Source organism: Anomalospiza imberbis, chromosome 5, assembly GCF_031753505.1.
Source record: "Anomalospiza imberbis isolate Cuckoo-Finch-1a 21T00152 chromosome 5, ASM3175350v1, whole genome shotgun sequence".
In the NCBI taxonomy this organism is placed as follows: Eukaryota; Metazoa; Chordata; class Aves; order Passeriformes; family Viduidae; genus Anomalospiza; species Anomalospiza imberbis.
Genome location: NC_089685.1, coordinates 26,149,998 through 26,166,710, shown reverse-complemented (window position 1 = coordinate 26,166,710; position 16,713 = coordinate 26,149,998). Strand labels below are relative to the sequence as shown.

General features: G+C 38.4%; 1 protein-coding gene across 1 annotated transcript in view; it reads left to right on the top strand.

Annotated features, from left to right (window-relative positions):
- The window catches only part of ZNF277 (zinc finger protein 277), a 41,594-nt gene that overhangs the window by 22,692 nt on the left and 2,189 nt on the right, over positions 1–16,713 (top strand). The window contains exons 5-10 of the mRNA XM_068189964.1: positions 4,163–4,254; positions 5,615–5,725; positions 7,541–7,673; positions 13,513–13,580; positions 14,744–14,840; positions 15,367–15,409. Coding sequence (XP_068046065.1) covers positions 4,163–4,254; positions 5,615–5,725; positions 7,541–7,673; positions 13,513–13,580; positions 14,744–14,840; positions 15,367–15,409 — 544 coding nt within the window. The remainder of the gene's footprint in view (positions 1–4,162; positions 4,255–5,614; positions 5,726–7,540; positions 7,674–13,512; positions 13,581–14,743; positions 14,841–15,366; positions 15,410–16,713) is intronic.

The following is a 16,713-nucleotide window of genomic DNA, read 5'->3' as shown; positions in this document are numbered from 1 at the left end:
CCTTTCCCAGATTTCATTAATTCACAGTCTCATACTCACAAGCACCATGGTGTGTGAGTGCAGGAAGTCTGGCCAGTATTGTTTGTGTGAGATGCAAAGGACGTGAAATGCCAGCTCTTGAGTCCACATGAACCATTCTGGTTCTTCTTGCCTGATAGCAACCTAGTACTGTGGACAGACCTTGCTGAATTTTAGGTATTGTCAGTTCTGAATGGATGGTCCTTCAAGTTCAACTCATGCTGACCGGCTTCCAGGAGTCTTAGTCCAAATTGTTGGCCAGTGGGGTTTTTTCTGGTTTCTTGTTTGAAATACACATCTGGAGTCTGGTTTTGCTGTTGGGCCAATTTAGAAATTATTGTTACATGGTACACAGCAGCCTTGTTGACAATCTCCTCATGTTAGGATGCAGGGTATTCCGCTGGAAATGCACAATACCCTGTGTCTGTACTGTGAGATGTTAGAGTGCAGGCCTTAGGGTCTTTACATAAATACATTTCTCAGTTTAGTGCTGGCAGCCATGTCCTGAGAATTGTCAACACAGGCCTTTTAACCCTTTGTTATGCTATTTCTTCTGGTATGTTTGTATTACAAGTTTGTTCATACGCAGCATGCAAATAAAGACACGGTTAGTGATATGCATTCAGAATGAAGGAGAACCCTACCAAACCCAAATTCTAGTTCTAGGGAAATTGGGATTGGCAGGCAAAATCCAGTTGGTTCAGTTACTCTGTGAGTGCTATTTCCATTTGCTGGCAACATTAATATTCTTCAGCTTGAAGTACATGACTAGTGAATCCACGGAACTGGAGGAATATGTACATGTCTTACACAGCTTTCTGTAGGATCCCAGCTTCTGCAAAGGAGAAATGTGGTAGTTCTTCCACTGGGGATTTCCCATGGAGTTAGAGTTGCCTGAGCTGAAACCTGCATTCCTATATAGGCCCATTGGATTGGCATGGACTCAAAAAAATAGCTGATGCACTCATGCCTAGCATGCTTCCCTTCCAAAGCTATTTGGGATCAGTAAAAATGGTTTGTATAGATCAGTATTTCACCCTTGACAGCAGCTAAGTGTCTCTGGTATTTGCTGTCTTCTGATCTAGTGGTAATACTTTCCCAAAATACTCACTTAGTCTCCTGCAATTGGCAGCTCAAAAATTTCTGAATACAGCAATATGAGCCTCCAACTCTGAACCCACAACAACTTCCAGGATCCCCACTATCCGCGGGAGTGAGTTGCACAGCTTGACCACACACTGGGAGAGAGCCATCTATTTGGTCCTTTTGAACCTGTCATGTCACACTTGGCAGGTTTTTGTATTAGAAGAGATAGTGAAGAATTTGTCCTTAGTATTATCCAAATCATTCATTATTTGTCTCCTGATTTATCCTTCCATTATGTCTTTCATTAGTCCTGTGCTGGAGTGCACAGTCATGGCAAAGGACAGCAACATCCTGGGCTGGTTTAGGAAGAGTTTTGCAGTCAGGTCAAGGGAGATTATCCTTCCCCTCTACTCAGCACTGCTGAGACCACATCTCAGTGGAGTGCTGGGTCCAGCTCAGGGCTCCCCAGTACAAGAAAAATATAGACTTCCTTGAGTAACTCTGGTGCAGGGTCACAAAGATGCTTAAGGGACTGCAGTGTCCTACATACGAGGAGAGGCTGCGACAGCTTGGACTGTTAAGTCTGGAAGACAAGGCTTGTAGGGGAACTTAGTGATGTATATAAATACTTGATGAATGAAAAAGGAGTCGGATTCTTCTCAGCTGAGCCTACCAACAGGACAAGAGGTAATGGGCATGAAATAAAAATTAGGAAATTCCACGTGAAAACAAGGAAGCACTTCTTTTTTTACTGTGAGGTTGGTCAAACACTAGAGCAAGTTACCCAGACAGGCCGTAAACTCTTCCTCTGTTCAGACAGTCAGAAGAAAACTCAACACACTCCTGGGTAACCAGGTAGAGGTGACCTTGCTTGGGCACAGGGGTTGGACTTGTTGCTCTTAAGAGATCCTTTGCAACCTCAGTGATTAGGTGATTTGAGATTGAGGAATGCTATTTGGTGGTTCTTCACAGTACATCATTACTGCACTTCTTTGTATCTTTTATGGTTTTCAACAATCTTTTTGGGTTTGTGAAAGACACCTTGAATTTTGCATGCAGGCATGCAGTGTCATAATGATATTTGTTTCCCAAGTGTATAACATGTTTTTGACTTTGAGGGAGGAAAAAGGGTTGTGATAGAGCATGCAGCTGATGTTTTCATAGAACCATCTTATTATAAATAATTCCTCCTGGCTGCTATAAATTGGACTGTAATTTTTTGTTTTTTAAAGGACATTTGTTTCTGATTTTGTGGTGTTTTTTACTATGCAGTTCTGTACCGACTAAGCCTTCTCTCCACTGCAGTGCCAAAGGCATGAGGAGTCTGTTGGCAGGTGAGCAATCTCATCTGCTCTGCAAGTAGACATTTCCTCAAACTCTGGAATGAGTGGAGAATTTAACCCAAAGCAAGTGCTTGTTTTGTTTACAGAGTAATTAAATTAGGAAAGAAAGAAATAGGCATTTTATTATGGTGCGAAATAGTTTGCAGTGCTAAATAGTTTTGAATATCAGAATTGTATCCTCAGTTTTCACAGAAGGATTTTGTGAAATTGAGTTGCAGCTGTAGTTGGGGCTAATGGAGTCACTGCTTTAGTTACAGCAATAAAGTCTATTTATTTTTTCATGTTCTTTTACTGCAATCTGAGTGTTGACTTGCAAGTTAAATAGATATTTTGCTTTGTAAAGCCTTTTACCTCCAGACAAGTCCAGCAATTAAGAGTGAGTTGGCAAATGCGCTCATGTGAGTTGCGTAGAATAAAGACCAGAACTATACAACTTTTGGTGATTTTTCTGCATCCTTTGAATCCCAACTGCTGTCTCCAACTGCAAGCCCAAACAAGGACAAATGCTGTCTTTAAAATGTGCTGCCTGAAGCATTTCATTCTGCAGTTTTGAAACTCAGTTTAGGAATATTTCAGGCTGTATTGCAGCAGGGAGCTAGCCAAGGTGGATGTCATGCAGAGACATAATGGTGATTGTGATGTATTGAGAGAGGCCAAGGAATGAGCCTGAAGTAGGTTAGAGAGCACAGCTTGCTGAAATAGCTGACAAGACTGTGAAATATAAAACAGATACAGTCTTTAGGCAAAACACAGTCTTGACAAGGATTTTGTAGTTGTGAAGCACTACCAGGCAAGGAAGTCCTGGCAGCAAAACTAGAGATACATGGAGGGGCAGTGTCAGTATAAGGCACCTGGGTGTTTTCTTTAAATAAAAAAGGAACATCCCCAGACTTATTTTTTTGAAAATACATACTTCCTACAGCAGCACTGACCTTGTCTTGCTGACCTTGTCATGCATACAGCTATTCACCCATCATCTGACTGGTAGTTTTCAGTGAAGGGGCTTCTCTTTCTCCCAGTAAGTAAAAATCCTGAAGAGGAGTCTTCACTAAGACTGCAAGCTGTACCAGCTTCCCAGGAAGAGCTGTTTGTATGATCCCCAGTTTGTCACAATCTTAAACTGAGACAAGGTTCAGGAGGTTGAAGATACACACTGGAAGGGATGGAGATGTTAGTCCAGTTTAGTGTAATGCAACATCAGAAGTGCTTGTGGTATGTGCCACAGCTTCTTACAGAAACTGCCAGGGCTGTGTACTGTATTAGGAAAAAGCCCTCTAGGTTGCCTGCAATTAGCCATGTAGGATTTTGATTTGCCTTTCCATGGGGCGTTAGGTGGTTACCCATAAAACTGCTCACTGATACCAGCGGTAAAGCTGAGTCACAGGTAGAAATATTAAACTGATCCATTTTATACAAAATTATTTAAATCGTTGCATAAGATCTCACTGTGGATTGTATTTGTTTCCATGCACCATGTATATAAAATTAAGAGAATTTTACTGGAACTTAACTGGGACACATACTGCCTTTGGAAAAACTTGGAATTTCTGTGAGAACCCACACTCAAAACATACTAACATCTGGTTTGTGCCAGCAGCACGTTTGAATTTTATATGTTCATTGTTAAAAGTAAGGATAAATATATATAATAAACTTATGGGATGATTTTATGATTATGGTTTTATCTGAATAACTATATCTGTTCCTCTTCATAGAGAGAAATTCTAGAACAGCAACAACAAGAGAGATATGACACAAGTTTTCATAGTATGTGTATGTTCTGTGATCAAGAATTCACAGGAAACAGGTTTGTTTATTGCCCTGTTTGCTTTTGTTTTATTTTTTGATACCCACTCAGCATCTTTGTTTATGTTTTCAATGTTATTGAACCAGTTAATGCATAAGGGTAGGACTCAGAAGGTAGAATGAACTTTAAGTTATAGTTTACGTATTTCTTTCAACTGAAGTGCCATTTTAAATAGCTCCTGTCCTACTTCTCAAACTTTTTTATTTATTCCAGTGCAATTATTCCTACTACATGGTATGCTGGAGTTGAGTGAACCATTTTAAACAGAAATTTTTTTGGCAACTGTTTTAGTGACAAGGACAGCTGTGTAAGCCAGTGTGATGGTTACTAATTTTTTCTATCCAGTTATACATTTTCTTATTTAAAGCTCACCTAACTAGTGTGAATTTGAATATCCAGTGAAAAAGAGGAGAGGAAAATTAGAGTGAGAACTGAGGGCTTTACAGCATCAGTCAAGTGCAAGCAAGAATTGCATTGAAGTGCATGCTCCAAAGAAACTTTGTTTATTCAGAGTAAATCAGTTTCACTTGGAGAGGCTAAGTCTGTTTGCATGGGTAGTTCTGGTAATCAGGAAGGGTAGAAGCACCAGGGGTCATATTCCTGCAGGTCATCCCAATGTTCTATGAGTGTCCCTCTCTGCTGCTTGGTGACAGTAGAGGAACTTCATCCTCTGCTTCCTCTTTGAGTCTGACAGGCAGAGTGCATGTTTGAAAATCATGCCTGGACAATGGTAAAAGCAAGTGTCAACATTCAGATATTTCTTTAGTCCCCAAAAGCAGAAGCTGAGGCATATTGAGAGGCTGGGCACCTAAGGAATTAACTGGTTTATCTCTGTCAGAAGAATATCTTTTATGAATGTCCGATATGTTTATTTGTGTACACTTTTGAGTGCCATTCATGTTGCTAGTTCTTTGTGAAGCAGTATTGATGTAAAAGCACATTGCATCTAAGAATTTCTGCTCTGCTAACCAGCATAGAGATGTATGACAAATGGCTGTTTAGAATATTTCTCAAGAGGGTTGTGTGAAATGTGATTTGCTTATACAGGGTAATGAATGATCTTTGCTAACAGTGAGGGTCAAAATAAACTATACTGTAATTTTCATTTAAAGGATTATATTTCATGCATGTGGATAGAGCAGTTGAAATGTTACTGAACATTCAGCAGAGCTGAAAATAAAAAACTTCCTGTTTCAATTAAATTGTTTTTTTTTCTAGCAGTAGTAGCAAGACTATTACTGTTTATTTAACTTTGGCTTTTATACAGTTTTAGAGTCATTGTTGTATTCTAAATCAGTAATTGAATAATTCTTATATATATATCCAAAAATAAGTGACACTATTTGAATGTCTTTTGTAGATCTGTTCTTCTCAATCATATGGCAAGAGAGCATGCCTTTAACATTGGGCTGCCAGATAACATTGTGAACTGCTGTGAGTTTTTGGCTGTATTACAGGGGAAGCTTGACAAGTAAGTAGAGTTTTGTTTGTTTGTTTTCAATAAACTTGGGTTGTATTTCTTTTAACTTGGAAATGGTAGGTAAAAATTAATTCCACATTTGTGGCTAGTTAAGAAGAAACAAAGAGAGCAAAGAATTTAAGTCCTCTTAGAAGTCTTTTTGTTGACTTATTGAAAGCTAATTCCTAACAGTTAATATATGAAGTCAAGTGCCCTGTTTCAGTTATGTGTTGCACAGGTTGACATCAATAATAGCACATGCCTTCTTCTCATAATTGTTAGTATTAGTGCTCTTTCTCATCACAACAAACTTTTTGCTAAACATCTCTTTAATCACTGAGTACAGAGACCTGGTTCCAGTCTTCATTTGCCTCCATATACTGTTACTGTAGGATGTTCTGTCTGTCCCTTTTGTACTGCTTAGAGAGTAAACCCAGAGCAGAAGGGGATAGATACGTGTTAACTTTTCCCAGAAATGAAGACATATTAAGAATGCCTTTTCTTTTTTCATTGGTATTGCCTAATGCACTGAATTACCATGCTCACTGATAATTTGCAGCTCTACTGTTTATCAGTAGGATCTGAGGCTTTCAGATAGAGGGAGTTTTCTTGAAGCTGATCCTCTCTGTAGTTAATGCACATACTGAAATTGTGTCCAGAGTAGTGAAAGGTCACTCCCCCTACGGCTAAGGATAGACATATTAGCTATGCTAGTAGAATAGTACCTGAGAATAAATTACTACAGGACAAAAGTCTTGTTTCAGGCAAATAAGACTACATTATGTATGCTGACAGAAAGCCTTCCATACTCTTCATGGGAATGCCTTTCTCAAGTAGAGCAAACACTTTGCTGTTAGCAGGTGGAACAAAGCAATTATTAAAATTCATAGATGTATTCTGGCATCAGACCTATGATTCACCAGCAAGGCAATCTTGATTTGAAGTCTGCAGGCATAGGGAGAACTCAAAACTTCTTAAATATCTCAAAAGGCAGAATGATACTGAGAATCCTGAATTCCTGCACCACACAAAACATCAGAGGTGAATCTGTAACCAAAACAGTTTTATGATGCTGATTTAAGGCAGTGCATATACTTCTGTTTTGTTTGAATTGCTCTGGAAGACATACTGTGGTTAAATTCTCATTTGTTAATGAATGTTTTCACCTTCTTGAGTAATGTGTCTATACACCTAAATAATACTTTCCTGTCTATGTATATATATGCATGTACCTATGGGTATGTATATCTATGAATTATATATACTTCTCTCTGTGTGTGGATATGAATTTACTTACAGAATTTTACTTCTTCAGATTTCAAAACCCATTGACCACCCTGGCAAACTTCCATTTACCCTCCCTGTTGATGTAAAAACTTTCTGTTTAGCTAATTTAAATTGTTTCAAAAGAAAAGCAGTATGTTCACAGTTTAGTTTTTTTCAATCTGAATTACAAAGAAACAATTACAGGTGGATTGGATGTCAGTGTAAGTCCATGCTGAGTTACAGAGCTCACACAGTGAGCAGTCAGCAGCCTTTCTGTGCCTATTTTGGGTACTCAGACTTTTCTCCCACTTTGCATATGGGGCAAACAGTAAAATTTTTTGTTATCTATATTTTTCTTTTTTTGTCATTGTTATGTCTGTTTGACTGTGTTGTGATCTAAGATTATCTTGTAATTTTTTTTCAAATAAGCTTTCTGTTTCTATTAGTTTGCTCTGACAATGCTTAGGTTAATCTTATTATATGTAACTCCAGCTTATTTAAGTTTATTATTTTGTGCTATTTTCAGTTTAACATGTTGACCTGTTTACCTTTTCATCTTAGCTTGCAGTGTTTATACTGTGAAAAAGTCTTCAGAGACAAAAACACACTTAAAGATCACATGAGAAAGAAGCAGCATCGCAGAATCAATGCCAAAAATAAAGAATATGACAAATTTTATATCATTAATTACTTGGTAAGTAGTTCTGTGAATAATTAGCAAATTGACTAAAGAGATACAGACATTATCTAGTTAAAAGTGAATAAATCCAAACCAGCAATTAGTATAAAGGTCAAAAATCAAGTGAAGGATTCTTAAGAAGTATGCTAATTTATGGTGTGATATTCTGGATAATTGTCAAACTAAGCACTAGTAAACATTTTTTGTTGAGATTTGATTTTGAGAGATGCTAGAGTGTAGCTTGAAGAGACACTAATCATCATGTCATTAGTGCTCAGTCTCTGCTTTAAAAACAGAAGGGAAAGTGAGATAGAGCAATTAAGTAAATGGAGGTCTAACTTAAAACAAGTTGGCTTTGAGCTCATTTTCTACAAACCTTAAGCTGGAAGTGCTCTTCAGAGGGTAAATTAAATGCAAAGAGGAGGAAAATGAAAGACACGGAGATGAAAGAAAAACAGTTAGTTTTTAGCTTCCAGGTAAGTGTATGTTGCTAAATATTGTTTTATCTCAGACCTCTGAGAGTGTGTGCATGTGTATGTACCAGATTTTCATTTGCTGCCTTCAACTTGTGAATATAGGAACTGCTTCAAAAGTTGCTATGTTCTGTCCCAGAAATAACTATAGTTCACCTGAAGCAGTCTTTGTGCCTTCTACATGTGCTAATATCCAGGTTATAAATAGGCATTCTTGACTGTTTTACCTACTCTTTCCTTTTAATTTCTCTCCATGGGTGTTACTTTAATACTGAGAACAAAAATTTATTTGTTTAATGCTCTGCCAAGTCCCTTCCGCCCAAGACAGAATGAGTTCCCTTGGTGATATTTTATATTTTTCTTCCAAAGATCAATGATCTGAGACTTGGGGTTTTTTTCCTAGATATTCAAATTCACAATTTTGAAAACTGACCTGTATTTGCTGGACAGAGGAAAAAGTTGTGAAGCTGTGTAGGGTAGATGTTTTTAGATCCTCAGAAGAACTGAGCATTTACTTCTCCTTTGGAAGTTAACAGATTTTAATTTAATGTAACTGTTTTAAGTGATTTTAGTAGTTTCTTCTGCTTGTCCTGCACATAATATTGTCCTTCTCTGCTTGTCCTGCATGTAATATTATGTTTTCAGAACTTAGCATCTTTTGAAATTATCTTTTGTCTCTCATTTGCATTCATTGTTAACATTTTAATCTGTTCCATCTTAAATCACGAAATTGAGCTAGATGACAACCCAGAATCTCTGAGAACCATTACGTACTACTTGAGAATTTTGAGACATGCAGGGAGGTCATAGCATGAATACAGACACAATGGCTGTGTCATGTTAATAAGCAGAATATGCCAAAGTAAATATAACAGCAAGGCTAATATTCACATATCTAACCTCTTTTCTCCAGCTGCTCCAAAACTGGTGGCCTTGCCCATGCCTGTCACCTGAGAATGGACAATGGTCTGTGGTCTGTGTGCCTCCTGACCCACATGCAGGCGTGGTCTGAGTGATGCTGCTTGCGTGGCCACAGACCATGCAAACTGTTTCACAGTCAGGGCCTTGGTCCCCTTTGCCTGCAGCTGGGATTCTGGCCAGGACGTGGCAGGGTGCCTTCACATGCCAGCCTGAACCAGCTCAGGTATTGGTCACTGAGTAGCATCACTCAGACATGTATTCTTTCATGTTCTTGAAACTACAGACAATAGTAAATAAAACTCAAATAAGCTACATCAAACCACCAAAATGTTTAAAATTGGGCAGTGGGTACTGCATATGCAAGATCTGTGCCAGTACATCTTCTGGGACATACTTGAATGATCACAATTCTGTCTTGCTCTACATGCTCTGCTACAGCCATGTTGTCTTTCCACACATTTTCAGTTGTCCACACTACAGTCTACTCAAGGGACTGTTTCTGCTCAGCCTTTCTGATCCTTCAGACTATACCCACATCAGAATTTCTGACATTCCTTCTTTTAAAGAAATAATAAAAAAACAAATGAAAGCAGTCTTAAACACTTATAACATAGTTCACTATAAAATGTATGTTTGTACACAGGAAATTTTTAGGAATGTTCCTACATAATGGAAAGAGTTTGCTTTCCAAACAGACTTTGACAACCCCTTTTTTCTGCACAGAGACAAGAAGACTAAAAGGAAGAACCTCAGTTTCTTCACTAGGAGTTCAGTAGATTGGCCTTTACATTTTAAGGAGGAAATACTCTGTAGAGCACATACACACTCTACAGTAGGTTATATTAAATGTGATAGGATGGATTTTTTTCAAGCTGCATCTATATTAAGTAAATTCTAGATGTTATACAAGATCTGCTTTTTGTAATGGCTCAATGTAGTGATTTTGCGTCCTCTCCCCTAACACCTTTACAACTTACCAGAATTTATTTTTTAATGTATACTATCAAGATTTACTCATTTTTATCAATGAGTGTTAGAGGTCTGTGCTTCACATTGCTCTGAATGTCCAGGGGCTTATACTGTTTCAAATACACAAACATGTTTTACATATCGTGTCTGAAATGATTCTCCAGTGGATTTGGAGGTCCTTTGTCTGTATTGTGTAAGTGTGGAAGATTATACCAATCCTACAGAATGGCTTGAAGTGTTAATTCAGAGAGGTGAACTGGTACTGGAGTGCAAAGAACTCAGCAACAATGTATCCATGATATATAGATGTAGAATTCCTGATTTTTCTTTTCTTCAAAAAAAATCTTCCAACCTAATTTCCTTGTTTCTCTGTGTGTATTATCCTGTGGCCTCATGGCACACCTTGCACAAAGAGCCAAGTAAAAATTGAGGGAAGAACTTTGTAATCTGTGGTGCTTGCTGGAGGCTATAAAAGAACAGAAGGAAGTATTAAAACTCTCTTATTCCCAGAGGAACTGAGGCAAACCCAGACTGACAAGGCCTTCCTTTCTGTATTTACCTGATTGTTACCAGCAGCACTTCTAGGTATAGAGTATCCTCTGTAGGAAGCCCAGATGTCTATTTTCAAATTGATTAATGGCATGTGTCTACAGTATGTAGCATCAGTAAATTAATGCACTTGTAACTAAACTAGGCAGCTGAGAAATGGTACCTGCTACATACTAGAAAACTTGTTTCATAAAGCCTTTATTTTCCTCAAAAATAAAAAGATGTTTTCTCCTTATTGCCAAGCTCTAGGTTGTTACTATTATCTGCTGGGGAGCAGGGGAACAATATTTTTTATGGGAGTCACTTATATTTAGCCTCTTTTGATTTACACGGTGTGTATTTTGTAAAACAGTAAAGGGAAACCCTTCATAAGTTGGTGACAATTCAAGATTTAGTAAAATCCCCCAATTGGGGAATGCTTCATACTGAAATTCATCCAATGTGGAGTAACTACAGTTGGGGTAAGGCTATCTCTTCTTCCTGTTAGAGCATCTCAAGTTCTGTAGCAATATAAAGCAGATAACATAACTCAGATGATCACAGCAAAACAGGTGAGAAGAAGGGCAAGAGAAAATTTGCAGAGGAAATCAACATATGTTTGGAGTTTGTGAGCTGCTCGGGCTTGGCTCTCCATTTGCATGTAGTTTGGGAACTGCTCTTTAGGGAACACTGCTTGAGATACCAGCTGCTGTTTCTAGTTTCTCCCAACTCTGCACTTTTTTTGAAGCTAGGATGTGTTGCCTCAGTGAGGCACACAGACTTTCTTCCTGTAGAACTGCACTCAGGTTGCAAGGGTAAATTGCCAGTGAGGCTTTTCATCTCTGTGCAATTAGACTACATTTTGGAAGAGGAAATAATCAAACCACACACATTTGCATGTTCTCACTTTTCTATAGCATTATCCTCTCTGTGAGGTACAGAGAAAGTGTTTAAAAGAAAAAGTTGTTTTTTCTTGAATATATAGCAAGGCCTTCAGGGTTTTTTAATTATGCATTTTCTAGTGTTTGAACTATTAACAATGTCAAGTCTCATTTTTTTTCTCTGGTTTTGTTAAGAATTTCTTGGGAATCTCTAGAGATCATTCCTGGCAGCTCTTGCAGCTTGGATGAAAAAGCAAAGAAAATTGAATACTTATCAAAGGCACCCTTGATCCCAGATGCCCATCAAGATGGAGAACTGAAAAAGTGTTAAAAAAAGCGAAACAAAACAAAACCAAAAAAAAAAAAAAAAACAAAACACCACCTGAAGGATTTTTAAGAATGTTTCAAAGAACTCTTTTCCACCCAATTGCTCAGATTCAGTCTCTTGGCACTTTCATCACAGTGTTCCTAGTTATCCGTTCACCATGCAATTTTCCAGTGATACAAGACCTGGTTAGCTTTTCGCTTTTTCCCTTTTTTTTTTTCTCCTGTGAATATAAATAGATGAGGGAAACAGAGACATCTTACAAGCTCCCTCTCTGCCTTCTTCACAGAAACACCATAAAAAACATCAGCAATAAGGAAGCTCGGGCATGTTTTTTCCTGTTCACCTTCAATTAAAAGGTGAAGCTTAAGGCTGCTGTTTTGAACATACTCTCTGATGCTGATATACTTTGAGCTGGTAAGGGGAAAAATGCTGAACATTCGTCTTCATTTTGCAGTTGTTGTGAGCCACTATCTGCTCATTAAGGTGTTAACATTAGCAGACATAGGAAACCAGTGTGCAGCTGGGAGAACATGTGGTGAGAGGTGTTAATGGCTTCGTGATATCTCACAGTAATGGTGACATTAACGAGTCTGCCCTCTCACTCAGAGAGCTTACACACTACCATGTAGTATCACTGAATTAATTACAGAATTTCCATTCTGTAATATACGATGACATTATGTTTAGAGCTGTCTAGGGACAATTGTTTATCATTTTCCTTATAGACACTAACAACTTTAAAAATTCTCATTAAATTCTTAAATGATGGATATCTTTTCCTTCTTTTTCCAAACATCCATAAAGGTAATAATCATACCTGTTACCAAGGATGCTATTAAATATATTTATTAGTAGGAATATTTTAATAAAATCAATTAAAGGATTGTCTTTTTATTAGCTGGTTTTTTTTTTATGTAGACAAGATTGTCAACTATAATCTTTGTGAATCCTCCACAGCCATCAAAAGTATGGGTTCAAAAATACTATTCTGATTACTGGTTAGTTTGCTTGGGTTTATTTTTAAAGACAAGAAGAATCCCAGGAAAGAAAAGCACTAGCTTAAGATCACTGCTGGTATTTCAGTAGAGCCCTTCAGCTTTTTATTGCCTGTTATTTATATCTCAGTCATGCTGAGAGTGCTTGCCATTGTGCTGAACGCTGCACAAATGTATTGCGATATACTTCATGCTGAAGGTCTTTAAGGTATAAATAAACAACACAAAAAGTAAAAGTAGGAACAGCACCCTGGCTCTCACTGCCTTTCTGGAGCACTCTGTAGTTAAGTTGACACTGTGTTTTCACTGGCACAGCCTTGAACAAGGCACAGGCACTGGCTGGTGCAGCTGTGCCTGCTGAAGCCTCCGGTGGGACAGCTGCCTTAAGCAGCACGTGCTGCTTGAAAAGCAAGGTAGGCAGACTGGACTGAACAAGTGTGAGGGCAAACTTGAGATAGTGGTAACATACCCACCTCAGGAACACTTTGGATGTGTTGTAACACTGGTTTTCCTGCGAACTCTGTGCCAAATCATCTTCCTCTCAGCTATAGTGTGGGAAGTGCCCTGTTAAAAGATGAAAATAATTCTTACTTTAAAAATTCTTACTAAAGCAGTGCTGTACATTTTACTCACAGCAATACTGAAGTGATCCAAAATAAGATATTGATTGTGACTTCTGAGATGTTCATTCAGTTCCGTGACAATGTGTGATGAGAATCAGGAAATGTTTTTTTATTGTCTTTTCTTCTTTCCCGCCAGGAATTTGGAAAGTCCTGGGAGGAAGTGCAGTCAGAGGATGACCGGGAATTACAAGATAACCTAGAAGAGTAAGAGTTACTTATGTACCCATTACACAGACTTGCAGGACCATTATTTTTTGAAGTAGTTGCAGGGAAAATACTGTGCACAGTTAGCACACAGTTTAAATTCATTTAAGTCAATCAAATAACTCCAAATTGTCCTCATTAAAAACACTTCTCAGCAATGAGAGCTGTAAACTTCATATTTCAACCTCAAGCCTGTTTTTTGTTTCCCTAGAGCTCAAACAAGAGCCTTCTGGGTTTGTAATGATGTAGATAAAATGCATTATTATTTACTTTTGCACCAGAAAACAGTCAAACAGCTTTTGCTCAAATTTAAAAATCAAAAGTAAGCATCAAAAGTGTCAGTATGAAGAAATAGTGTGGAAAAATTGATAAAAAGGTAATAACTAGAGATTAAAGAACGATTTCATGGGAAGCTTCTCAGCAGTGCTGTTGAGGGCAACGTCCACCTCTTCTGCATTCTTCTGTGGCCCAGGCCCTCAGATCACTGCAGAGGTGATTTCCTTGGCCATAGAAAATTGAATAAGCAGGAAGAAATTTATGGGTATCAAGGTCCCTGATCTTCCTGGTTGTCTCTGTGACTTGAGGTTAATTTTACTTTACCTGGTTGCAGTAATAGTTCTATCTCTCAGCAGTACTAGGATTGAAATGGATGTTTTGGTAAACATCTGTGTACTTGTCTAAATGTAGCATAAGTGAGTAACTAATATTTCATAAGTAAATAACACTTAGAGATAGCTCTGCCTGATGATTATGACTTTGGCTAATGTATTGAAAGATTAGAAATGTATACAAGAATTTTAAAAGACCTTAGAAAAATAAATACTGGAAGCAATATTTAATGACTTGCCAAACTGGATAGAAATTGAAGTTAGTATTCTGTATATTAGTGCAGACAGTTTCAAGTAGGATTAAATGCCTGTCTGCATAGAAATTACCCAATATTAACTGCTCAGTTTTTCTCAAATTTGTAATTTTTTTAGACTCTACAGCAGATTGTAATCATGTGTCGAGCTATAAATCCACACTGTCTTTTCCACCCCTTTAAAACTCAGTTTCTCTGGATTTATTTCTAGTGTTGTGAAAGCAGAATCTGAATTGCCCTTTCTCAAAATGTCTCTTCTCTTTCCACAACTAAATGAATCTTTTTGACTTTTATTCATAAGAGATTGGTCTGACTGGGAAGAGCATCCTGTATGTGCAGTTTGCCTGTTTTGTGAACAACAAGCAGACACCACAGAAAAACTGTATCTTCACATGCAGGTAAGACCTCTTTTAAATAACAGTTTTTCATCACTATGGAATTAAAAATTGTGTTTGTAACATCTTTATTAAGGTCAAATCACCTGCTGCATTAAAATGTCCTCTTCAGCACAGAACTAAAGTACTACATGCATCTCCATTATCTATTCTTTAAGTCATGCAGAGAACTCAAGCTTTACAGTAAGAGTATGACTGGCTATTACTTGTGAGTATACAGACTGCTACAGGCAGTAAAGAAATGGCATCTTTGATATCATAGTGGTTTCATGATTTAATATATTTTATTATAGTTAGCATCTGTGTTTCAGTTTCAATAAACTATTTAACAGTATTAAATATGAATGCAAAAGTCTCTGATGAACCAAAACTTCTGGGTTTTTTTTTCATGCATTCATTTTTGTGTGTCTATATATGTGTATGCCTGTGTCAGCCCATGAAAAGCTGAGTTGTTTTTAACTTGGACTAGTAGTAGAAGTAGAAGTAGTGGAAAATAAGATCTTTTTTCTTCCCGTTTTTTTTCCTCCAGAAATCACATGGATTTCACTTTCCTAAAATAAAGTCAGAGCATGGTGAGTAAGAGGGGCTGTAATTTTCAGCATTTGCCACTAGTGTGGAGAAAACCACATCATAAGAATAGTGGAAAACAAGTTTATCTGTTTTATTTTTGCAGAGACATTTAACTTTTCCATTATGGAAACTGTTTCTGCCAGCTTACAAAAGCAAGCCAAGAACACTTTATTTTTATGGAACTGTTGCTACTGCCAAGGATGTGTGCTATTTTCTTTAGACCCATTGGATTGTTTTGCAGAGTAGCTTTTACAAATACCTGCTCTATGAGTTCCAGGTATGGCTGCTGGAGACTTGGAAGTATTATTATTTTTATTACTATTTTTGTTTTTATTATTGTTATACCTGTTAATGCTTGCTTGCAAGCTAGGAGCTTTGTTTGGCCAATGTTTGCTTTGTGCTGTAGAGTAGAATCATTTAGGTTGTGGAAGACCTTGAAGATCATTGAGGCCAACTATTAACCCAGCACTGCCAAGTCCACCACTAAACCATGTCCCTGAGTGCCACATCTATATGTATTTTAAATACCTCTAGGCATGGTGATTCAGCTGTTTCTCTGAGCAGCCTGTACCAGGCTTCACAAGCCTTTTGGTGAAGAAATTTTTCTTAATATCCAACTTAAATCTCCCCCTATCACTTGTTACTGGGAAGAAGAGACTGACCCCTACCTGGCCACAGCCTCCTTTCAGGTAGCTGTAGAGAGTGATTAAGTCAGTCTGGAGCCTCCTCTTCTCCAGGCTAAACAGGGGGGCAATCCCTGCTCTGGTCCTGCTGGCCACAGGATTGCTGATACAGGCCAGGATGCCATTGGCCTTTTGGCCCCTGGGCACTGCTGGCTCATGTTCAGCTGCTGTCACCAGCACCCCCAGGTCCTTTTCCACTGTGCGGCTTCCCCCAGCCGGTAACGCTGCATGGGGTTGTGTGACCAGTTGCAGGACCCAGCACTTCTCTTTGTCAAACATAATACACTGACATCCTGACCTAGGCTCATCTCTAACGGGCCTGGTTTTATCCCTTACCCCCTACAAATCTAGTTTGAAACCGTCTCAGTGAGCCCTGCTAACTCCTGTGCAAGGATCCCTTTTCCTCTCTGAGACAGGTGTACCCCATCTGGCACCAGCAGGCCTGGGGTCGTGTTGACACACCCGTGATCCAAATACCCCAAATTCTTCCAGTGACACCAGGCCTGAAACCAGGTATTGATCTGCTGGCTCTTCCTGTTTCTTCCCTCATTATTCCTTGCAACTGGAACACTGCTTGTGCTCCTGATCCCTTAAGCAGTCTTCCCAAGGCCCTGCAGTCTCTC